Source organism: Indicator indicator, chromosome 38 (genome assembly GCF_027791375.1).
Source record: "Indicator indicator isolate 239-I01 chromosome 38, UM_Iind_1.1, whole genome shotgun sequence".
NCBI classification, from domain to species: domain Eukaryota; kingdom Metazoa; phylum Chordata; class Aves; order Piciformes; family Indicatoridae; genus Indicator; species Indicator indicator.
This window is the reverse complement of record NC_072047.1, coordinates 2,111,367-2,135,634: the sequence shown is the minus strand read 5'-3', so window position 1 is coordinate 2,135,634 and position 24,268 is coordinate 2,111,367. Positions and strand designations below refer to the sequence as shown.

General features: G+C 56.8%; 2 protein-coding genes across 2 annotated transcripts in view; both read right to left on the bottom strand.

Moving 5' to 3' along the window:
* Positions 1 to 780, bottom strand: part of GMCL1 (germ cell-less 1, spermatogenesis associated) — a 28,772-nt gene extending 27,992 nt beyond the window's left edge. Inside the window, exon 1 of the mRNA XM_054396644.1 lies at positions 629 to 780. Within this exon, the coding sequence (XP_054252619.1) occupies positions 629 to 780 (152 nt within the window). The remainder of the gene's footprint in view (positions 1 to 628) is intronic.
* Positions 781 to 4,104: 3,324 nt separating this feature from the next.
* Positions 4,105 to 15,817, bottom strand: ANXA4 (annexin A4). Its single transcript, XM_054396593.1, has 12 exons — positions 15,794 to 15,817; positions 15,592 to 15,667; positions 14,160 to 14,254; positions 13,711 to 13,824; positions 12,889 to 12,979; positions 8,710 to 8,789; positions 7,582 to 7,638; positions 6,903 to 6,996; positions 6,120 to 6,215; positions 5,406 to 5,464; positions 4,440 to 4,562; positions 4,105 to 4,191 (listed from the first exon to the last, which is right to left on the bottom strand). The coding sequence occupies exons 1-12, from the start codon at positions 15,815 to 15,817 to the stop codon at positions 4,132 to 4,134; spliced, it is 969 nt and encodes a 322-aa protein (XP_054252568.1). The 3' UTR covers positions 4,105 to 4,131.
* Positions 15,818 to 24,268: the final 8,451 nt, after the last annotated feature.

The window sequence follows — 24,268 nt, the reverse complement described above, 5'->3', positions numbered from 1 at the left end:
AGGAGTCTCAACCTCTGTCCCCTCAACCTCCCTTCCCCCAACCCTGCCAGGCCACTCAGGCCCTGAAGAGCTGCCCCAGGCCCCAAGAGTCTCAACCTCTGTCTCCTCAACCTCCTTCCTCTGACCCTGTCAGGCCCTAAGAGCTGCCCCAGGCCCCAAGTGTTTCAACCTCTGTCCTAACAACCTCCTGACCCTGTCAGGCCACTCAGGCCCTGAAGGGCTGCCCCAGGCCCTAAGCGTCTCAACCTCTGTCCCCACAACCTCCTTCCCCAACCCTGCCAGGCCCTTAAGAGCTGCCCCAGGCCCCAAGAGTCTCAACCTCTGTCCCCTCAACCTCCGTCCCCTCACCCTGTCAGGTCGCTTAGGCCCTTAAGGGCTGCCCCAGGCCCCAAGTGTCTCAACCTCTGTCCCCACAACCTCCCTTCCCCTGACCCTGCCAGCCCCACACAGCCTCCTCGTCTGCCTCAGCGCCCCCGAGGCGCAGCGCGACCGCCGCTGCCTGCGGCCCCTTCCCGCCGCCCGCCCCCTCACAGTCCCCCGGCGGCGGCCAGGGCCTGCAACCCCCCCCCCCCGCTCCCTTCCCCCGAGCTGTCCTCCGCGGCCGGACCTGCGGGGAGTGTTGAGGAACCGCTCCTCCCGCTCGGCCTCGCCGTCGCTGTCGCTGTCCCCGGGCCCCTCGGCCCCGCCGCGCTTCCTCTTCCCGCCCCGGCCGTCGCCGCCCGCCTCGCCCCGCGGGAGGCCCTGCCGCCGCCTCAGCACCCGGCTGCTCAGCGAGCCCATCGCCGCGCCGCCGCCGCCGCCGCCTCCTCATCAGGCCGCCCGGAGCGGAGCGCGGCCGGAGCGGGAACCGGCGCCGGGGGCGACGGCGGCAGCTCAGCAAGGGCCGGGGATGGCCATTGCCTGTGCGGCTGCGCGGCAGCGGCGCCGGGCGCGGGCCAGGGCGGCTGCGCCACACCGGCGGTCAGCGGCGGCGGCTGCGCTGTGCGAGCTGCCAGGGGAGCCGTGGTGCTCATGGAATGGGGGTGGGTGGGAGAGGCTTCTGAGCTCATCCTGTCCCACCCTGATGGGAAGGATGTAGTTGGGAAGGAGCTTTTTAAGCTCACATCAGCCTAACCTTGAGCCCAGCACTGCCCCAGGGCACCACCGCCCCATGGCCCTCAGCACCACAGCTCCGGAACCCCTCCAGGGACGGGGACTGCACCACTGCCCTGGGCAGCCTGGGCCAGGCCTGGACAACCCTTTCCAGGAGGAAATTGTTCCTCATGGCCAACCTGAACCTCTGCTGTGGCAACTTGAGGCTCTTTTCCCATCACTTGTTCCTTGAGAAAAGAGACCAACCCCCCCCCGGCTCCAGCCTCCTCTCAGGAGCTGTAGAGAGCAATGAGGTCTCCCTCAGCCTCCTCCACACCAAACACCCCCAGCTGCTCCCTCAGCTGCTCCTCCCCAGCCCTGTTCTCCAGGCCCTTCCCAGGCTTTGTTGTCCTTCTCTGGCCCTGCTCCAGTCATTCAATGTCCTTGGAGTGAGGGCTCAGAACTGATCCCGGATTCCAACAGGAGACATCTCCTTGCCCTGCAGCAGTCTCCCACCCACCTGGACAGAGCCCTGCACCCCCCAGCCTGAGGATGAAGAGCTCCAAAGCCTCTCCCTGCAGCCTCTCCCCACTCAGCCAGAAGACAGAGGGCCAAAAAAAGGGAGAAAAAGCAGCTGTGGGGCAGAGTTGTTGTTGGAAAAACAAGGAGCAGGGGATTTCACCTCTCCCAAAACACACCCCATGGCAGAAGGTATAGAAATTAACTCTTTATTCAGTTGTAAAAAGTCAGCAACATTACATGGGGCACTTAAAGACAAAGCCAAGCCTGAGTGCATCTCCTGTACAGGGTAAGGCAATGTTTCTGTCATTGACAGAAGGCTTCAGGAGAAGTGGAAAAAGCTCTGAGCCTCCTCTCCCTCCCAAGCTAAGGAATGTGTCTCCAATTGCCGCACAGAAAGCAAGCAAGGAAATGATCTTATTTAAGGCCACGGAAGTCTCTTCAAGCTAAGAACAGCCTAATTTAGAAGAAAATGAGTGACAGAGCTGGGTGGGGGCCACACTGGTCTGTGCCTTCAAATTCTAACCTCTGACACCTTTGGAACTGGACGGGTTACCAACAGCTAAAGGAGAAGAAATTAGTAAGCCAACCAGAACCACAGTCTGGCAGTGAAAACAGCTGGAGCTCAGCTGGAGTGGCAGCTGTGTAGGGCATGAGGGAAGCAGCTCTGGCAGAGCTTGGTGTGGAAGAGCAAGTCAGGCACAGGCACAGGCACCACAACTGGAGCCTCGAATGGTGGTGGAAGTCAGGGCTCTGCCCAGCACTGGAGAGGTCTGGAGAGCTGCCCCAGCCTAAGGCATCAGGTGGTGCTGAGGAGATGCATTCTGGGGACAAGTCACTGTTGTCATTCCAACATCATTTTATCCAGAGGGAAGGTCTGGAACAGAACCCTCATGATTTATGCTCCCCAGAAGTCAAGGAGGCAGAGCAAGAACACAGGGCTGAGCTGCAGCCAGGGCAAAAAGAGGATTTTTCTGATGTCACCAGTGACAGGGGGGTTGGACTGGATGATCTCCAGAGCTCCCTTCCAACCCCTATCATTCCATGATTCCCTACCTACAGATCTACAGGCAACACAGACTGCAGCAGGGCTCTTAGTGCTCCACACTACCACAGGGCAAATTTCTGTTGAGCTGGGGAAGGTTAGGTCTGGACTGGATCTGAGCAGAAATTTCTTCAGTGTGAGGGTGGTGAGAGTCTGGCACAGGCTGCCCAGGGAGGCTGTGGCTGCCTCCTGCCTGGGGGTGTTGAAGGCCAGGCTGGATGAGGCCCTGAGCAGCTGAGTCTGGTTGAGAGGTGTCCCTGGAGTAGATGATCTCTGAGGTCCCTTCTAACCTGAGCCATTCTAGGATGATTCTCTGAAGCTGATTCTGCTTTAGATCACAGAACTGTCAAGGCTGGAAGGGACCTCAAAGATTACCCACGGGCCATGGGCAAGGACACCTCACACCAGATCAGGCTGATTGACTCTTTGTGGTTTCATGATCTTGCCAACCCTGAAGCCAGCAGGCAGAGCTCCATGAGCCTGCACTCTGCACTCACCACCTTCTGCTGGGGTTCATTTTCCCCTGTGCAGCCTCTCAGACTCTGCTTCAGCTGCTAGGTTTTGCTGGAGGATGCCATGGGCAGGGGGCTGCTTGTCAGGAAACGAGTCAGTTTGTATTATCTCCTCAACTTATGGCCATGCATAACCTGTGCAGGTACCTCTGGAACCTTCTCAAGAGGGTCACCTTGCAGACACTGCCTTTGTGTGCTGAGAGCTTCCTGCATCATGGAGGAGCTCTTCTTGAGTATGGAGACCAAGCAATGGATTCCTCCTGCCTCTCTGGCAACAAGAAAAAAAAAAAAAGAGCTTTTTGGTCTACAGCTGAAGGTTATGGAGTACAGCACTGGGCAGGAGCACTGTGGCCCTCTCACAGGAGCCTTGGTTCCATCTAAGGAAGGCAGGAAGCCAGCTGAGTTCAAGCCAAAAGAACAGCAGCAGCAGCAGCATCTGGAACAAGGCAAGCAGGAGAAGGGCAGCAGGTCACAGTCCCAGAACCACAGGACTGGTTCTGGTTGCAGACAGCCAGGTCAGAGTTAGGTTGGACATCAGGAAGAAGGTGGTGAGGCCCTGGGAGAGATTGTCTGGAGAAGTTGTGGCTGCCTCCTGCCTGGAGGTGTCCAAGGCCAGGCTGGATGAGGTCTTGGGCAAGCTGGGCTGGTGGGAGGTGTCCCTGCCCATGGCAGGGGCTTGGAGCTGGGTGAGCTTTGAGGTCCCTTCCAACCCAACCCATTGATTCTGTGATTCTTTTCTCTCTTTGGTTCCGGCATTCTGTCCAAGGAGGGCTTGGCTACTCCCAGCAGCAGACATCCACCTGGATGTTGCAAGCCTAGAAGTGTCTTTAAAGGGTCAGGCAGAATGGCCACTGTCTAACCAGAGCATTAACCAACCCAGCCAAAGCTTTTAGCAACTAAGAAGGCATTTGGGAGAAGTCAAAGAGAAGGAAATGGTTCTGATCAGCTGCTTCCCATCACCCAGGCAGTGCAGCCAGGCAGCCTTTAATCCTCTCCACCACACAGCCTGAGCAGAACTTTTTTGTAGTCTCCCGAGCAGTCTCCCTAGAAAGACAGAAAGAAGCCAATGAGTTTCACAGCTCCACCCAGGACTGGGTTGGTCCCAGCAGGTGCAATTCCATGTAGGGTTTGCATCCTGGTTGGGAGTTCAAGACCATTCAGGAACACTTTCAGCCCATCCCTGGGAAGCCTCCTTAATCCCACCTCCTCTAAAACACCCAGCAGGGGTCAAGTGGGGACCTGTCTCCCTCAGGCTGCTGAGGAAGTGCAGCTCTTTGTTTGCTGCATCTCACCTCGATGAAGGAGTGCAGAGACTTCCCATACATGGCCAGGAACTCCCTCCTGATATCCAGCATGTCCACCTCGGAGCGGGACACCATCACTCGGATCAGAGTGCTGTCATCTGTCCCCAGGCCCTGAGGAGGGAAACCAACCAGCTCCAGCTCCAGTGCCTTCCTGATACATCAGAGGCACAAAGGGTTTAGCCCTTGGCTCTTCTGTGGGATCTGCTCCCAATCAGAGCATTTCTGTACCAGGGGAGGGATCCATGAGCAGCTTGCTGCCAGGCAGGAACACTGCTGTGAACTTCCTGAGGGGAGAGTCCTCAGGAAGGTTCAGACATTTGGGGTTCCCCAGCTGATGGAGGAATTGCCCAGCCCCAGGTGTGGGCAGGAGGGGCAGGGAGGGGATTCTGCCCCTCTGGTCTGCTCTGCTCAGACTCCCCCTGCAGTGCTGGGGCAGCTCTGGAGTCCTCAGCACAGACAGGGACCTGCTGGAGCAGGGCCAGAGGAGGCCACAGCAATGCTGGCAGGGCTGGAAGGGCTCTGCTGGGAGGCCAGGCGGAGAGCTGGGGTTGTGCAGCCTGGAGAAGAGAAGACTCCAGGGAGACCTTCTGGTGGCCTTCCAGGACTTACAGGGAACATGAATTAAGCTGGGGACAGAGTTTTGAACAGGGCCTCTTGGGACAGGCCAAGGGGGGCTCCAAGAGAGAGATTTAGACTGGAGAGAAAGGAGAAATGTTTGGCACTGAGGGAAGGGAGAGCCTGGCCCAGGCTGCCCAGAGAGGCTGGAGCTGCTCCATCCCTGGCACCATCCCAGGTCAGGTTGTTTGGGGCTTTGAGCAACCTGCTCTGGTTGGGGATGTCCCTGCTGGCTGCAGGGGGTTAGATTGGATGAGCTTGGAAGGTTCCTTCAGCCCAACCCAGGCTGTGAGGCAAGGGAGGGCTGGGAGTGGCAATGTCCCAGCAGAAGCTCTTTACCTTCATGGATTTATACAATCGCTCAGCAAAATAAGCGGGTTTGTTTCTCAGACACTTCACTGCAAGGGGGACAAGAAGAGGAGAGTTAAGGTCAAGAAACACTGAAGGTTCCATACCTTCACAGTGCTTCTTCATGGAGGTGTTTGTGAGGTGCAACTCAGGGCCAGCAAACAGCGAGGAGGGTGCAGACAATGAGTTTAAGTTGTGCCAGGGGAGGTTTGGGTTGGACATGAGGAAAAATTCTTTGCTGAGAGAGTGGTGAGGGATTGGAACAGGCTGCCCAGGGAGGTGGTGGAGTCCCCATCCCTGGAGGTGTTCAAGGAGCTGTAGCTTCAGGGTATGGTTTAGTAGTCATGGCAGCTGGGTTAGGGTTGGACTTGATGATCTTAAAGGTCCCTTCCAACCTGAATGGTTTTGTGATTCTATGACATCTGCAATCAGTGACCTGCTGTAAGCTGATGTCTCCATGCCCAGGATTGATTTCTTTGGGGCTTTAAATGCTTCCTGGCAGCAAATGTCAGCTACCAAAGCGTGGCTGGGGAAAGCAAAGGAGATCAGAAAGCAGAGAGCTGTCTCATCTGAGTGGATGTGCCTGCAGTAAAGCACTCAGGCTTGCAGGCAGTGTCTGAGGTGTGCAAGCAGCCAGCCAGGGCAAGGCAACACCTCCAACTCTGCCAGGGCTTTGCAGACCGAGTCTGAGGGCAGGGCACTCACCCACAGCTAGGAGAGCATCCTCCAGGTCTCCTGACATCTCTGATTTGATGCTGTCTGTGATGTCCTTGTTAGCAATGCTCCTGTACACATCAAAAACTAGGAGGAAAGCAGCAATAAAGAGTCAGTGAGGCAGTGACAGGATGAGGGGCAAGGGATTGAGGCTTGAGGAGCTTGAGAGAGTTGGGGTTGTTCAGCCTGGAGAAGAGAAGACTCCAGGGGGACCTTAGAACTGCCTTCCAGGGCCAGGCTGGATGTGGCTTTGGGTAACTTGGTCTAGTGGAAAGCATCCCTGCCCATGGCAGGGGGTTGGAACTGGATGAAGTCCCTTCCAACCCTGACAATTCTGTGAAGGGATCCTGCAGGAAGGCTGCAGAGAGACTTTTGCGGAGGGTGTCCAGAGCCAGGCCAAGGGGGAATGGTTTGAAGATGAGGCAGAGCAGGGTTAGAGTAGAGCTGAGGAAGAAGTTGTTGAGTGTGAGGGTGGTGAGAGTCTGGCACAGGCTGCCCAGGGAGGCTGTGGCTGCCTCCTGCCTGGGGGTGTTCAAGGCCAGGCTGGATGAGGCCCTGAGCAGCTGAGTCTGGCTGAGAGGTGTCCCTGGGCATGGTGAGGAGGTTGGAGGAGATGAGCTCTGAGGTCCCTTCCAACCTGAGCCACTCTGTGATTCCATGATTCTATTCCTGCTGCCTCAGGAAGGGTTCACAGGCAGTTCATGAACAGGTAGAGAGCTCCTACAGAAGCAGTCCTCAAACAAGGGCAAAATGCAGGACACAGCAGAGTCCTACCCATGAGCAGGTGCTCCACGTTCCGTGTGCAGAGGATGGAGATGAACTGGACCTCATCTGTTCCCCATTTGTTCTCCCCAGCTTCAAACAAGCACTTGAAGACATTATGAAGAGACAAAGTAAGGCTGAGAGAGAAGACCAAGTGTAGGTGACCTCTGAAGGCCCCTCCCAACCCACAACATTCTATCACTCCACGATACACGACAGGAGGTTTGATCTCCTCGGTGCTTGGGCACTGCTGGCCTCTCTCTACACAAATACCAACCAGGCATGGCAGCTCTTGACTGAAACATCAGCATCTCCCCTCCCAAATGTCATCTTCCCTCCTAATTATCTCCCCTCCCAACATCATCTCCCCTCCCAACATCATCTCCCCTCCCAACATCATCTCCCCTCCCAACATCATCTCCCCTCCCAACATCATTTCCCCTCCCAACATCATCTCTCTTCCCATCATCTCCCCCATTCCAAACGTTATCTTCCCTCCTAATTATCTCCCCTCCCAAATGTCATCTCCCCTCCTAATTATCTCCCCTCCCAACATCACCTCCCCTCCCAACATCACCTCCCCTCCCAAACATCATCTCCCCTCCAGACCTCTCAGCACAGAGTTGCAGGGACCCTCCTCCTCCCATCACCTCTACCAGAACAGACCTTGAGGAAGCAAACAGCCACACACCTGAGCATCCTGCTGAGCCAGGCTACCATCCACATATGTTCCTTCATCTCTGCCTCCCTGCAGAGACACAAGGGTGACAAACTCATCTCATCAGAGCACCTCCTGGGAACATCTCCTGCAGCTGCCCCGTTCAAGACAACTCCCTGGAGGTGCTCCCAGTGGAACAGCAGCTGACAAACAGCCCAGGAAGGCTCAGGTGTCACTTGTGCTGCCTGTGCAGTGAGCAGCAAGCCCCTTGGTCTGGGCCATGTTATCAAGAGACAGGGACAGAGCCAGGCTCCTCACCCTGCACAAGCTGGGCATGAAAGGCAGCCAGAGAGAATCACAGAATCATAGAAAGGTAGAGTTGGAAGGGACCTCTGGAGATCACTCAGTCCAACCCCCCTGCCAGAGCAGGAGCACCCAGGGCAGGGCACACAGGAACCACAGACCATTTCAGGTGGTCCTGAAAGTCTCCACAGAAGAAAACTCCACAACCTCTCTGGGCAGCCTGCTCCAGGCCTCCAGCACCCTCACAACAAAGAAGTTTCTCCTCAAGCTGAGGTGGAAACTCCTGGCTTCCAGCTGGTACCTGTTGAACCTTGGCCTATTCCTGGGCACCACCAAAAATGGCCTGGCTCCTCCATCCTGCCCCCACCCCTCAGACATTGATAGACATTGATCAGATCCCTCTCAGCCTTCTCTTCTCCAGACCAAACAGCCCCAGGGCTCTCAGTCTCTCTCCACAGTAGAGATGTTCCAGTCCCTTCATCATCCTCATAGCCTCTCTCCAGCAGGTCTCTGTCTCTCTTGAACTGGGGAGCCCAGAACTGGGCACAGGATTGCAGAGGGTGAGGAGAACCTCCCTAGCCCTGCTAGATGAATGCACCCCAGGATCCCATTGGGCTTCTTGGCCCCAAGGGCACTTTGCTGTCCCATGCAGAACTTGCTGCCCACCAGCACTCCAAGGTCTTTCCCCATGGAGCTGCTTTCCAGCAGGACCACCCCTGGGCTGTCCTGATGCCTGGAGCTGTTCCTCCACAGCTGCAGGACCCTGCACTTGTCCCTGTTGAACTTCATGAGGTTCCCCTCTGCCCAGCTCTCCAGGCTGTCCAGATCTTGCCCCCACTGCCCTTGGCTTGGACTTACAGTGGAGAGGGACACCAGGACTTGTTGTAATCTGCCAGATGTGTCAGAGATGATGTCCTCCTCCAGGGTGGAGCCATAGTCTGTGAGAGCACACAGAGGGCAGCTGTCAGGCACAGCTCCACCAGCTGCACACCAGCCACGATATTTGCCAGTCTGAAGCTAGGTAGACGCTGAGCTGAGCCTGGGGCTCTAAGCATCACAGAGTGGTTTAGGTTGGGAAGGACCTTGAAGCTCATTTCAGCCCAACCCTGAACCCAGCACTGCCCCAGGGCACCACCACCCCATGGCCCTCAGCACCACAGCTCCACAGCTCCAGAACCCCTCCAGGGATGGGGACTGCACCACTGCCCTGGGCAGCCTGGGCCAGGCCTGGACAACCCTTTCCAGGAAGAAATTGTTCCTCATGGCCAACCTGAACCTTCTCTGGGATAACTTGAGGCTGTTTCCTCTCCTTCTGTTACTTGTTCCTTGGGAGCAGAGCCCAACCTCCCCCTGGCTCCAGCCTCCTCTCAGGAGCTGTAGAGAGCAATGAGGTCTCCCTCAGCCTCCTCCAGACTAAACACCCCCAGCCCTGTTCTCCAGGCCCTTCCCAGGCTTTGTTGTCCTTCTCTGGCCCTGCTCCAGTCCCTCAATGTCCTTCTTGGACTGAGAGCCCCAAAACTGACCCCAGGACTGGAGGTGTGCCCAGTCCAGGAGGATCAATTCCTGCCCTGCTCCTGCTGCCCACAGCCAGCCCTGATGTCATATTTAGTGCTAGAGCAGCACAGCCAATGTAGAACTGGCTGGAGATCCACACCTGGACAGACACCCAACCACCAGACCCTACCACCTGCCCCAGCCCTGCCTGTAGTAGTTTCAGGCTGTGCCTAGGTTCTGATTCCACAGATTCTGATCAGAAAGTGGTGAAATGTAAATAACTCACCCCTGGATGTGAAAAGGAAAACAATGATAAGCTCTAAGCAATCTCATGGGGTAGACTAGCAACAAAGTTGGTCTGTATGGCTTAACTTTCTCTCTTTCTGGCTTCCTCACTCTGACAGACACTCCCTTGTGCTTCTGGCTGGCTCTGCTGACCTTGGCTGAGTTCTTTGTTGGGGCTGAGCATCTCTAAAGCAACTCTCTGCTCTTTCCCTCCTCTATCAGGTACAGGGTGGGGCATAGGGAGCAGGGAAGGGGAAAGCTATTGGCTCCCCTGGCTTTTGTCCAGGGAGCTTCCTGTGCTGCTTATCAATTGTAAATACCTGGAAATATTGTAAATAACCATTGTAGACATTGCAATCATGGTAATCATTGTAATCAGTCATTGTAATCATTGTAATCAATCCTTGTAATCAATCATTGTACTCATTGGCTATTTTGTGCCTATTGATTGCATTCCATTGTAGGTTGTAGTCTTGCTTGTAAGTGCAGCTTCACTTGCTTCCAACTGAGCTGCTCTGGCAAGTCAGTACTGGGAGGGAATTGTCAACCCCCACACTGGGAGGCTTTCCTGAGGCAGTCTGCAGTCCTGCTGTGACAGCTACAGGGCTGCACTCACTGCAGGGCTGCACACACTGCAGGGCTGCACACACTGCAGGGCTGCATTCCCTGCAGGGCTGCACTCACACCAGGGCTGCACTCACACCAGGGCTGCACACACTGCAGGGCTGCACTCACTGACTCCAGGGCTGCACTCACTCACACCAGGGCTGCACTCACACCAGGGCTGCACACACTGCAGGGCTGCACTCACTCACACCAGAGCTGCACTCACTCACACCAGGGCTGCACTCACACCAGGGCTGCACACAGTGCAGGGCTGCACTCACTGCAGGGCTGCACTCACTCACACCAGGGCTGCACTCACTCACACCAGGGCTGCACTCACACCAGGGCTGCACACACTGCAGGGCTGCACTCACTCCAGGGCTGCACTCACTCACACCAGGGCTGCACTCACTCACACCAGAGCTGCACTCACTCACACCAGGGCTGCACTCAGTCACACCAGGGCTGCACTCACTTACTCCAGGGCTGCACTCACTCACACCAGGGCTGCACTCACTCACACCAGAGCTGCACTCACTCACACCAGGGCTGCACTCACTCACACCAGGGCTGCACTCACTGTAGTGAAGGCACCATATGCCCAGAATTATGCCCCCAGATGCCAGCAAACTTGTCCCAACATGTTTTGGTAAGTGCCCACTTCCACCCTCCTTCCAGGAGAGGATGACCAAGGTCCAGGCACCAACCTGTCTCCTAAGGGGTAAACAACTGCATGCACCCATCCCATGGGATGCTCATGCTCTTGCCATCTAAGAGCATAACTCTAGCTTCACCCTTTCTATAGGTTGAAGCAGGTTGTTGACAAGTGTGCCCATTGGCCAGATGCAGCCTTGAGAAATCTATAAGTACTACTCCATTTGTTTACCAGCTTGCTCCCTCCTTTTGCTTTCTCTCACTTTGGTCGAGCTATGGAAGCTCACAACCCCTAAGTCTTCTCACTCCCACATGCAAGCATACTAGAGGCCTCTGCACCACAGACAGAAGCCAGCCCCGAGCTGCTTGAGGAGCCAGGAAACAGGAGATCCCTTCGCTGATGCAGAAAGCTGGCGTCGTAAGCCCAGTCGAAAGGACTGAGGAAGCCCCAAGAGAGGGTAAGCTCTAACCCAGAAGGGGAAGGACTAAGCCTAAGCCTGGCAGTCCAGATCTGCTGCAAACTAATTAAGCAGCCACAAGCAGAAACACATCTTGCGTAACCCCCGCTGTCTGCAGGAGAGAAAAGGAGCCGTGGCCACTCCACAGCCCTGTGCCGTCAGGGCAAAGCACCTGGGATTTCCCCGAGGGAGAGGGAGCAAAGATAGCCTCTCCCTTGAGATCAAGGCAGAGGCTGCAGCACTGTAACCTTAATGGAAAGCAGTCACCAAGATTCGGCAGAGTCAGCTCCAGCCGAGCCGAGGGGGAAGCGCCACTTCACCGCACCCCCCACCGAAACCGCCTACCGGGAACCGTCACCTCCCCGCCACCGCGGGAGAAGGAAAGCCTCGGCCCTCCGGGGCCGCGGGAGGAGAAAGAAAGCCTCACCCCACCCGCGGGGGCGGGGGGAGAAAGAAAGACACTGCCGGATGGGAGCAGCGAGCAGCGAGCAGCCAGCGTAACCCAGCAACTTGCCTCGCTACAAAGACAGACAGACAGACAGACAGACAGAATGTATCCCTCCATGTGTGCAACACTCAGTAACATTCCATTCAAAGCGCCCGCGCGTAGCTGCCTGGGATTCCAGCTGGACTTGCCTCCTGATAACATTATCAATAGCTCTGTACAGAGTTGCAAGCGGCTGAGTCGAGTCTCCATCTAGTGGACAAGCAGTGGAACTGCACCTTTCGTTCCCTGTAAATATTCTAATTGGGTATAATTCTATATACTGAACGAGTTATGGACTATATTATTACAACCGTGCATTCGAATCGATATATATATGGTGATTAATCCATAGGCATCAGTTCAATAATAAATAACAATTGTCATAATTCATACTTCATACTTCATAATTAATAACCATCATCCATCCATCCCTAAGCCCCCTCCCACGACACACACTCACACCACAGCTGCACTCACTCACACCAGGGCTGCCCTCACTCACACCACAGCTGCACTCACTCACACCACAGCTGCACTCACTCACACCACAGCTGCACTCACTCACTCCAGAGCTGCAGTCACACCAGGGCTGCACTCACTCGTACCAGGGCTGCACTCACTCGTACCAGGGCTGCACTCACTTGTACCAGGGCTGCACTCACTCGCACCAGGGCTGCACTCACTCACACCAGGGCTGCACTCATTCACACCAGGGCTGCACTCACTCACACCAGAGCTGCAGTCACACCAGGGCTGCACTCACTCGTACCAGGGCTGCACTCACTCACACCAGAGCTGCACTCACTCACACCAGAGCTGCACTCACTCACACCAGGGCTGCACTCACTCACACCAGAGCTGCAGTCACACCAGGGCTACACTCACTCGTACCAGGGCTGCACTCACTTGTACCAGGGCTGCACTCACTCACACCAGAGCTGCACTCACTCACACCAGAGCTGCCCTCACTCACACCAGGGCTGCACTCACTCACACCAGGGCTGCACTCACTCACACCAGGGCTGCACTCACTCACACCAGGGCTGCACTCACGCAGTTTGTAGTTCTGGCTGATGTTCCGAATCTCCTCACTGGTGCGTGAGGCCAGGATCTCAATCAGGCAACTTTCATCTGTCCCTGGACCCTAGGGAAGGGCAATGACAGGAGCCAAGAGTCATGGCATGGGTTGGGTTGGAAGGGACCTCAAAGCTCACCCAGTACCCACCCCCTGCTGTGGGCAGGGACACCTCCCACCAGCCCAGGCTGCTCAAGGCCTCATTCAGCCTGGCCTTGAACACCTCCAGGAGGCAGGAGGCAGCCACAGCCTCCCTGGGCAGCCTGTGCCAGTCTCTCCCCACCCTCACTGCAATGAATTTCTTCATAGAACCATCAAATGGCTCAGATTGGAAGGGACCTCAGAGATCATCTCCAACCTCCCCACCATGCCCAGGGACGCCTCTCAGCCAGACTCAGCTGCTCAAGGCCTCATCCAGCCTGGCATTGAACACCCCCAGACAGGAGGCAGCCACAGCCTCCCTGGGCAGCCTCTGCCAGCCTCTCACCACCCTCACACTGAAGAACTTCTTCCTCAGCTCCACTCTAACCCTGCTCTGCCTCATCTTCAAACCATTCCCCCTTGGCCTGGCTCTGGACACCCTCAGGAAAAGTCTCTCTGCAGCCTTCCTGCAGGATCCCTTCAGATGTTCTTCCTCATCTCCAAGATGATGAGGAGAACTGCTTTGATCTGCAGCCAGGGCTCCTCCCTCCCCTCAGTTATCTCTGTATTAATAACAAACTAATACCAAATGTATCATTAAGCCTTTACCACACTGAAGTGATCAGAGGTTAAGCAACAGGAAAGGAAGATTTCCAAACCTTCATAGCCCTCCTCAGCTCATGCACATCATACATGGTGCTGGGAGTCATCAGGGCAATGATCACCCGCTCAAAATTCCCTTTCAGCTCCGACTTCAGGTCATCAATCAGATCCTAGGAGGAGAAAGGAGTTGGGTGAAGGCTCAGCCTTTGAGAATAAAACTAATTCTCCACTTTTCTTCACACTCCAACCCTCCTTGGATGAAGAAGTGAAGTGAGCAAGGCTGAAAGAAACTTGGCCAGGGCAAGCTTGTGCTGACCTTACTGCTGTGGAGAGCAGGGAGTTGTCCACCTTGCAGCCAGGTGACAGAACCCAGCCAGTGTCTGCATCTCCTGGACAAAGCCATGGCTGCTCACCTCGGAGGGCCTCCTCTCTCAGGACCTCCTCTCTCAGGACCTCCTCTCTCAGGACCTCATCTCTGAGGACCTCCTCTCTCAGGACCACCTACCCTGCCAATGGTGCTTTTATAGGTGATCAGAACTTGCTGACGCTGGGAGCAGTTCAGGAGAGTCAGGATCTGAATGATGGTGTCTTCATCTGTGCCTGGAAGAAACCAGTGGGAACCATTCAGGCTGCTTGCACCAGAGCCAGACACAAGCCCTGGTTTTGTCCAGAGCGTGCCATGAGCCATCCTCTGGCCCTTCCACAGCCTGCTCCTCACCATCTGCTCCTTACTCAACCTGCTTCTCAGCACCTTCTGCTTCTCAGACAACCTGGATCCGACCAGCACTGGGCACTGGAGCAGTGTACAGAGTGCCTCAGCCCAGCCAGGGGCAGGGCAGCACCACGCTGCAGGACAGACAACAGCCTGACTAAGGAAGTTACCCTGGCCAAGACTTGGATTTCCAGTTGGGATGGCTCAGGTTGGAAGGGACCTCAGAGATCATCTGCTCCAACCCCCTGCCATGGGCAGGGACACCTCTCAGCCAGACTCAGTTGCTCAGGGTCTCATCCAGCCTGGCCTTGAACACCCCCAGGGAGGAGGCAGCCACAGCCTCCCTGGTGCCAGACTCTCACCACCCTCACACTCAACAGCTTCTTCCTCAGCTCCACTCTGACCCTGCTCTGCCTCAGCTCCAAACCATTCCCCCTTGGCCTGGCTCTGGACACCCTCAGCAAAAGTCTCTCTGCAGCCTTCCTGCAGGATCCCTTCAGGTCCTGGCAGGCAGCTCTGAGGTGCCCCTGGAGCCTTCTCCTCTGCAGGCTGCACACCCCCAGCTCCCTCAGCCTGTGCTCACAGCAGAGCTGCTCCAGCCCTGGGATCATCTTTGTGGCCTCCTCTGGCCTCACTCCACAGCTCTGTGTCCTTCTCCTGCTGGGGACAGCAGAGCTGGAGGCAGGATTGGAGGTGAGGTCTGAGCAGAGCAGAGCCCAGGGGCAGAATCCCCTCTCCTGCCCTCTGCCCACACTCCTCTGGCTGCAGCCCAGCTCACAGCTGCCTTTGGGCTGCAGGAGGGCACTGCTGGCTCCTGGGGAGCTGCTCAGCACCCAGCACCCCCAAGGCTCTTTCTTCAGGGCTGCTCTCAACCCACTCTGCACCCAGCCTGGAGCTGTGCCTGGGGTTGGCCCAACCCAACTGCAGGACCTTGCCCTGTGACTTGCTGAGCCTCATGCAGGTGGCTCTGGCTCACTTCTCAAGCCTGTCAAGACCCTTCTGGATGGATCCCTGCCCTCGAGTGAGTCCAGAGCACCACACAGCTTGGTGTCAGCAGCCACTGCCCACAGCACTGACAGCCTGATCAAGCCACTGACTGCTTTCAGTGCCCCCACAGGGCTGTGGGGTGGCTCAGATGGTTTGGCTTCCCCTCTACCAAAGCAACCAACCAGCAGAGCAAACATTGCCAGTGCCCAGGGTTCAAAAGGGAGGGAGAGCAACTTACCCAATCCCTTCATAGCCTTCCTCAGTGCCTGTGCTTCATGCTCAGGGTTGAAACATTGGGCTCCCTTGATTGTTGCCTAAAGGCATGAGAGAGGAGTTACCAAAGGGGGACTCAGAGTGCTGCATAAGGACAGTGAAGCTGAGTTAAAGAACCAAAAAGTCAGCAGCAGCAAACTCAGTGGCAGTAAGTGCAGTCCACCCACCAGCCATGGGGCAATTGACACCATCCTACCCCAGAGAAGAACAGTTCCTTCCAGAGGGACCTCCTAGAGCAATAAGCCTCAGGGACACAGCTACAAGGAGGAACTCTCTCCATGGAGCTGCCATGGAGGATCTGGTTTCCAGGCAGGCAGCTCAACATCTCTGCTCAGCCCAGCTGGGGCTTCTTCTCAGCAGTCCTCCTTGTGGATCATAGAAGCTGTTCCCAAAGCCTTGTTCCTGACTTCTCAGGGCCTCAACCACCTCCCTGGGCAGCCTGTCCCAGTGTCTCCCCACCCTCACTGTGCACAACTCCCTCCTGATGTCCAACCTAACTCTGCCCTGCTCCAGTTCCAAACCCTTGCCCCTGGTCCTGTCCCCACAGCCCCTTCTGAGCAGTCCCTCCCCAGCCTGCCTGCAGGTCCCCTGCAGATATTGAAATGCAGCTCTGAGGTCTGCCTGGAGCCTTCTCTTCTGCAGGCTGAACAGCCACAAACTCTCCCAGGCTGTCCCCACAGCAGAGCTTCTCCAGTCTCTGATCATCTTTGTGGCTTCCTCTGGACCTTCTCCAGGTCCTTCTTGTGCTGGGGGCCCCAGAGCTGGACCCAGCCCTGCAGGTGAGGTCTCCCCAGAGCAGAGGGGGCAGGATCAGAGGATCAGCTCTGGCCACACTGCTTTGGATGCAGCCCTTGGCCTCTGTGCTGCCAGTGCCCATTGCTGGCTCCTGTCCAGCTTCTCCCCCACCAGCACCCCCAAGGCCTTCTCTGCAGGGCTGCTCTCCATCTCATCACCCCCAGCCTGCACTGCTATCTCTCCAGGGTTGTTTGATCAGCAAACAATGCTGTAGGTTGGGCTTCCTGAAATGGGCACAGAATGGTGGAGTTGTTTCGATTAGGAGAGACCTTTCAGATCATTAAATCCCAGAGTGATGACTTCCTGCAGGTTGAACCTGGGCAGAACAACAGCCAGAGGAAGTTTCTCTGGAAAATGAGTGCTCTTTGCCCTATTCCCTGCCAGGATTCCCCAGCTGGAAAAGCCTCAATGTGTGAATTGTTCTCCATCATGAGGAAGCAGAAAAGTGATAACTTCACCCCCATAAAGGGACAGATAGTGACAGTGTTCTTCCTGCTGTGTCCTTATCTCAGCTCCACTCCCCACTTTGATCAGATCAAAGCTTGGCACAGGCTGGCACAGCAAACACACTCACCATGGTGCTGGCTCGAGCTGTCGGTGTCTGCGTGCCCAGGCAGGTAGAGAACTGTCATAAAAACCAGAGGCAGGGTCAGACTTCTAGAAATCATTCACAGACTGCCCCTGCCAGCTCCTGGGGCAGTCTGAGCAACCACTCCATTGCCCAAGGACCTGCAGCTGCCCTGCTGAGCACCCATGGCACATCCCTGCCCCGCCAGCCCTGCCCTGCACCAAGCAGGCTGCCAGCACCAGCAGAGGGCCAGGAGGGAAGTGCTGCAAGCCAGCAGGTGCCCAGCACCAGCAACTCACAGGCTCAGGGAGTCACAGCCTGCACTGGCTTGGAAGGGACCCTCAGAGGTCATCTTGTCCAACTGCCCTGCAGTCAGCAGAGACACCACCAACCAGAGCAGGCTGCCCAGGGTCACATCCAGTCTGATCTTGAATGGTCCACATTTCACCACCCTCATGGAGCAGAACTTCCTCCTGATGTCCAACCTAAATGTCCCCTGCTGCAGTTTCAAACCTTTGTCCCTCATCCTGGCACTCCCAGCCCTTGTCCCAAGTCCCTCCCCAGCTCTCCTGGAGCCCTTCAGGTACTGGAAGGCTGCTCTGAGGTCTCCCCAGAGCCTTCTCCTCTCCAGCCTGAACAGCCCCAACTCTCCCAGCCTGGCCCCACAGGGGAGGTTCTGCAGCCTCTGCTCATCTTGGTGGCCTCCTCTGGACCCTCTCCAGCAGCTCCAGAGCCTTCTTGTGCTGGGGCCCAGAGCTGGAGGCAGTGCTGCAGGTGGGGTCTGAGCAGAGCAGAGCAGAGGGCAGAATCCCCTCCCTGTGCTGCTGCTCTCCCTGCTCTGGATGCAGCTCAGCACTCAGCTGGCTCTGGGCTGCCAGGGACCATTGCTGGCTCCTGGGCAGTTTGTCACCAACTGACACCCCCAAGGCCTTCTCCTGCAGGCTGCTCTCAGCCACTCCTCACCCAGCCTGGGTCTGTTCTTGGCATTGCCCTGTCCCAGCTGCAGGAACCTTGCCCTTGGCTTTGCTGAACTTCCTGAGGTTGGCTTGGGCCCAGCTCTGCAGCCTGGCCAGGTCCCTCTGGAGGGATCCCTTCCCTCAGCCAGGCACACAGCTTGGTGTCATTCACAGACTTGCTGAGGGTGTCTCAATGCCACTCTCCATATCTCTCCTTGATCCTGCTTCACAGCAGCTGCCCCTGAGCCCAGCAGTTGTGCAAGAGCTGCAGTGGCTGTGCTCATGCTTCAGAGGACTCTTAGGAGCTGCAGGGTGCTGCTCACCTCCCAGCAGGACGCTGTGGCCACAGCTGTGTTGCAGACAGGCACTCTCCAGCTCACCTGTACCTTGTGCCATGTTGTGCAAGGGAAATTATTACTGCTGAGTTCCTTTTTATCATTGATTGCAGAGCTCAGCAGCACAATTATTGGTAGACCTTGGTCATAGAATTAATCACAGAATCATAAAATGGGAGTGGTTGGAAGGGACCTCTGGAGATCATCCAACCCAACTCCCCTGCCAGAGGAGGATCACCCAGGGCAGGTCACACAGGAACACAGCCAGGTGGGGCTTGAAAGTCTCCAGGGAAGGAGACTCCACAACCTCTCCAGGCCTCCAGCACCCTCACACCTAAGAAATTTTTCCTCATGCTGAGGGGGAATCTCCTGGGTTCCAGTTTGTGCCCATTGCTCCTTGTCCTGCCATAGGGCACCATGGGACTGGCCCCTTCCTGACACCACCCTTCAGATAATTATGAACATTGATTAGATTTCCTCTCAGTCTTCTCCTGACTACACAGCCCCAGGTCTCTCAGCCTTTCCTCATCAGACATGTTCCAGCCCCTTCAGCATCCTTCTAGCCCTCTGTTGGACTCTCCACCAGGTCCCTGTCCCTCTTGAGCCGGGGAGCACAGAACTGGACACAATACTCCAGCTGTGGCCTCACCAGGGCAGAGTGGAGGGGCAGGAGAAGCTCCCTTGTCCTGCTGGCCACACTCTTCTGAATGCCCCAGGACAGCAGTGGCCCTCTGGCCACAGGGACCAGCCCTCTGCTCTTCTCTGGTTCTCTCACAGCTTGCTTTGTTTCAGCCAGACAATGAAGAATGGCTTCAGAGCTCACAGATGTTTTGCTGATGCAGTTCTGCCACTCAGCTGGTTTGTACACAGCAGCAGCAGTGCCAGGCTGGTTTAGCAGGTCAGGGAGAGGGCAGGAAAAAGGGCAACAAACAAGGAAAAGAGGGCAGGAGGCAGAAAAAAATCTGAGTGGAAATGAGCTGGCAGAAAGAAACCAAACCATGAGGAAAGGAAGCCTGGACTGGAGTCAGGGCAAATGCTCCTGCAATATCCAATTACAAACATCACACTGGGCAGGGACTGGAGGATTCTGCTCTCCTCAGGCAGTCGAAATGTCACTGGGGCTATAAAGAGCAGAGCACTGCAGCAGGCAGCAGTGCTAACCCCACTGCCCAGCCTGCAAATGCTGCTCTCTGCCCAGCACAGAGTGTGAGCCACAGAAGTGGCAGCTGGAAGCACCCAGCAGGCTCTCCAGCCATGCTCCCTGCCCTGGTAGCCCTCTTGCTGCCTTTCCCAGGTGCAGCTGTCCCCCAGGCTGGGGCATCAGATGAATCAGAGTCTCCTATCTCCCCCTTGGCTAGCAGAGAGAGAAAGGAATTCTCAGCCAGAGCTGGCAGTGCTCTGCAGCTCAGCACAGCTCCTTGCCTGCAGCTCAAAGGGGGGCAGCAAGCTCCTGGGGAGCAGCAACACTCAGCTCCGTGTTTGGAAGGATTGAACTGAGAGCAGAGAGGCAGCCACAGGTGTAAGGTGCCCTGGCTGAGTCCTGTCCTGATGGTATTTGCTTCACCCAGAAGAAAGGCCTGGGTGAGGTGATCCTGCAAAAACCTGGCTGAGCACAGGCTCCAAGCCCTGTGGCCAGATGACAGAGCACAGGGGTGTGAGGCTTCCCTCCCAGTATCCATTCACATTTCCCAACGGATCACCTTTTCCCAGCAGAATTTATCAGCTGATCAGGCAGTCAAAAGTCTACATTAACATCCTCCAGAAGCTACATCCAGGATAAACTTCAGAAACCAGCTGAAACTACCACGAGTGTGGCCAGCTCCCAGCGAGGCTTGCTCTGGAGGCAGCTTCCCTGGAGGCACAAAGCACTCCATCTCCCAGCAAGGATCCCAGCGAGGATCCCAGCGAGGATCCCAGTAGGGCTCCCAGCAAGGCGACCAGCAGAGCCCCCAGCGAGGCTCTCATCGAGGATCCCAGCGAGGATCCCAGCAGGGCTCCCAGCGAGGATGCCAGTGAGGATCCCAGCAAGGATCCCAGCAAGGATCCCAGCAGGGCTCCAGCAAGGTTCCCAGCGAGGATCCCAACAAGGATCCCAGCAAGGATCCCAGCGAGCATCCCAGCAAGGTTCCCAGCGAGGATCCCAGCAGGGCTCCAGCAAGGTTCCCAGCGAGGATTCCAGCAGCCTCTCAGGACACACGGACAGAGGCTTCCATCCCCGCACCTGGGCTCAGGGCCACGCTGCCAGCCCCACAGCTGGGCTGTGGGCTAGAAAAGCAGCGTTTAGTGACCCCTGCAAGGCGAAGCCTGGACTCGTCTGACAGGTTCCTGCGTGCACCTTCCCTGTGCCCCACACCCTGCTCCAGCTCACATTTTCCACGGCTCAGCCGTCCCAGTGCGCTGGATCCAGCTGCTGCCCGCACAGCTGGCCGGGCTGTGGGCAGCTCTGGGTACCTGCCTGATGCCAGCCCCGCCTGCAGCTCAGGGCAGGCTCTCCCTTCTGCTGGCGAGCCCTGGGCACCTGGAGCATGCCAGCACCAGCACCTCCCGCACGATGCCCTTTGCTTGCCCACTGCCCTCGAAAGGGTCACAGCCACAATCCGGAGCCAGCAGAACCTCCTGCCCCTCACCTCAGCCTGGGCACCCCCCACAGCCGCTCCGCCAGCCCCTGCCACTCCGTCCCCGCCGCAGCACCCCGCGGGCAGGCCGTGCCAGGCTGGGCACGGCAGGAATCGGAAGCCAGCCCCACGCTCCCGGTGCCCGGGAGGAGTCAGCCATCTTCCTCCGTCCCACCGACCGCCTCCCTGCCCTTCCTCCCCCCGGCCCCGTGCCCCCCAGCTCCCCAATGCCCCGGTGCCTTGGCACCGTCACCCCGATGGGCATCGCCCACCCGAGGGCGCTCCGCAGGCGCGGCCGGTGCTGGGCACCTTCCCGAGGCCCTCCGGCCACGGAACCACTTCCCCATGTCAAGGGGACCCGGCACTCACCTGCTGTCCCTGGCAGACTGCTGGGCAGGGCTGGCAGAGCTACTCCAGGCTCGCCCTGGTCACCAAGTCCCCGCCCGGTGCGGGTGTGGCAGTGGCGCAGAGCTCTGCCCCCGCCCCGCCCGGCCCTGCGCTGCCGATTGTCACCCGGGGGAGGTCTCCGCCGAGCCGCACGCAGGTTGCGGTGCCCCTCGGGTGGCCTGGCACCGCCTGTGGCAGCCCTGCGAGCTCAGCAGAGTCTTCCGTTCCCGCAGCACACAGCCCCTGCGGGCTCCTGCTGCCGCCCGGAGCGCAGGGCCGAGGGGGATGAGCGGGACAGAGGCTGGAGCCCGAAGGCAGCCACAGCCTGGAGCCATCGTCCTGGCACTGCCAGCCCTTGGCAAAAGTCCCTCCCCAGCTCTCCTGGAGCCCCTTCAGGTACTGGAAGGCTGCTCTAAGGTCCCCCTGGAGCTTTCTCTTCTCCATCCTGAACAGCCCCGACTCTCCCAGCCTGTCCCCATAGCAGAGGTTCTCCAGCCTTCTGAGCATCTCTGTGGTCTCTTCTCGACCCTCTCCAGCAGCTCCAGGGCCTTCTTGTGCTGGGGGCCCCATAGCTGGACACAGCACTGCAGGTGAAATCTCCACAGAGCAGAGCAGAGGGGCAGAATCTCCTCCCTTGACCCAAAGGTCACCCTGCTCTGGATGCAGCCCAGCAGAGAGTTGGCCTTCTTCTTACCTCTATTGTGTCTCCTTAGCACCCTCAGGTTGCACCAGGGGAGGTTGAGGTTGGATAGCAGGAAAAATTTGTTCACTTTGTGCACTGGAACAGGCTGCTCACCAGGGTGGTGGAGTCAGCACCACTGAGGAGGCATTTAAGAGATGTTTGGATGACTCCAGCACAGGAGGTTCTGACTCAGCATGAGGAGGAACTTCTTCACTGTGAGGGTCACAGAGCTCTGGAGCAGGCTGCCCAGAGATGTGGAGTCTCCTGTGGAGACTTTCCAGCCCCATCTGGATGTGTTCCTGTGTGACCTGTGCTGGATTCTCTGGTCCTGCTCTGGCAGGGGGGTTGGGCTGGATGATCTTCAGGGGTCCCTTCCAGCCCCTAACATCCTCTGAGCTGTGATCCTGTGATGCTGTGCTGAGGGACATGGTATAACAGCTGTGCACAGGGAGACAAGAGAGTCTTAGGATGGTTTGGGTTGGAATGGACCTTTAGGGATCATGCAGACCAACCCCTCCTGCAGCAAGCAGATGTTAGGTTATGGTTGGACTCAATCTAAAGCTCTTTTCCAACCAGGCCATTCTGTGCTTCTGATTGCTCCCACAACACCTCTCCTGGTCTTCAGCATCCTTCCCCCTTGGCTAAGAACCTGGCATTGCAAAGAGCTGTGGCACCTGGCATTGCAAAGAGCCATGGCAGCTGGCACTGTAAACAGCCATGGCACCTGGCATTGCAAAGAGCCGTGGCACCTGGCATTGCAAAGAGCTGTGGCACCTGGCATTGCAAAGAGCCATGGCACCTGGCATTGCAAAGAGCTGTGGCACCTGGCATTGCAAAGAGCCATGGCACCTGGCATTGTAAACAGCCATGGCACCTGGCATTACAAAGAGCCATGGCTTCTGTCACAATTATTATTTTCAGAAAGATTATAATTTCCCCCCCAATAAGTGACACTTTGGGCAAAGCATTTAGTGTGGAGAGGAGAAGGCTCCCAGGAGACCTTCTTGTGGCCTTCCAGGATCTGAAGGGGGCTACAAGAAAGCTGACGAGGAACTTTTTAGGGAGTGATAGGGGTGGAAAAAAACTAGAAGTTTTTTTTTGAGATTGGATGTTAGGAAGAAGTTGTTCCCCAGGAGGGTGGTGAGAGACTGGCAGAGGTTGCCCAGGGAGGTGGTGGAAGCCTCATGCCTGGAGGTGTTTGCAGCCAGGCTGGATATGACTGTGAGCAACCTGCTGTGGTGTGAGGTGTCCCTGCCCATGGCAGAGGGGTTGGAACTGGATGATGCTTGAGGTCCCTTCCAATCCTCACAATTCTGTGATTCTAAAGGGATTTCAATTTCTCTTCAGTTTTTCCCTGCTGTGACTCTGCCAGGGTCAGTGCTGGCAGACCAGGGTGCTGCCAGAGGGAACTCAAGCCTGCAGTAACACAGATCTTGGCTTTCCAGGGTTTATCTCCCAGGCTTTAGTCTGTCTGATGTCAGACTGCAGTTATTAGAACGAGGAAAGCAACCCTCTGAGGTTCTTTTCCCAGCCCATCCCACACTTGTGCCTCAGCACAGTGCCTCTGCTCATGCTCTGCTGCTGCAGGAGACCTAAATTTAGCAGCTGGGCTGCCCCAGGCTGTGCTCCAGGGAGCATGGCTGTGTGTTTGTCTCAGCACAGCTCCTGCTGCAGCTCAGGCTCCCCCAAATCCACCCCACACAGGCCAGACTCTGCTCACTCCCTGTGGATATGGGGGGCACAGCAAAGCAGGGGTCCAGCCACCAGCACTCTCCTTTTCCATTGCTGACTTCTCTTTTCCTGCAAAACCTGGCACTTTACCCCCACCAGGATTCCAAGTGGACTGGCACACATCACCAACAGGCACTAAGGAGAAACTCTTCCCTACATCTGTTCAAATTTCCACCCTCATCCCTTCCTCCCATGTCAGCTGTCTCCTGCTCTGGCCCTTACCCACTCAGTCTGACTATGTTTCTCCACAGATTCATGGAATGGGTTGGGTTGGAAGGGACCTTCAAGCTCATCCAGTTCCAAGCCCCTGCCATGCCCAGGGACACCTCCCACCAGCCCAGCTTGCTCAAGGCCTTATCCAGCCTGGCCTTGGACACCTCCAGGCAGGAGGCAGCCACAGCCTCCCTGGGCAACCTGTGCCAGTCTCTCCCCACCCTCACTCTCAAGAATTTCTTCCTCATCTCCAGTCTCAATCTGCTCTCCTCAAGCTTCAATCCATTGCCCTTTGTCCTGTCACTCCCAGCCCTTGTCAAAAGTCCCTAAATGGTTTTTTTTTCAGCCTGTGTATTTTCA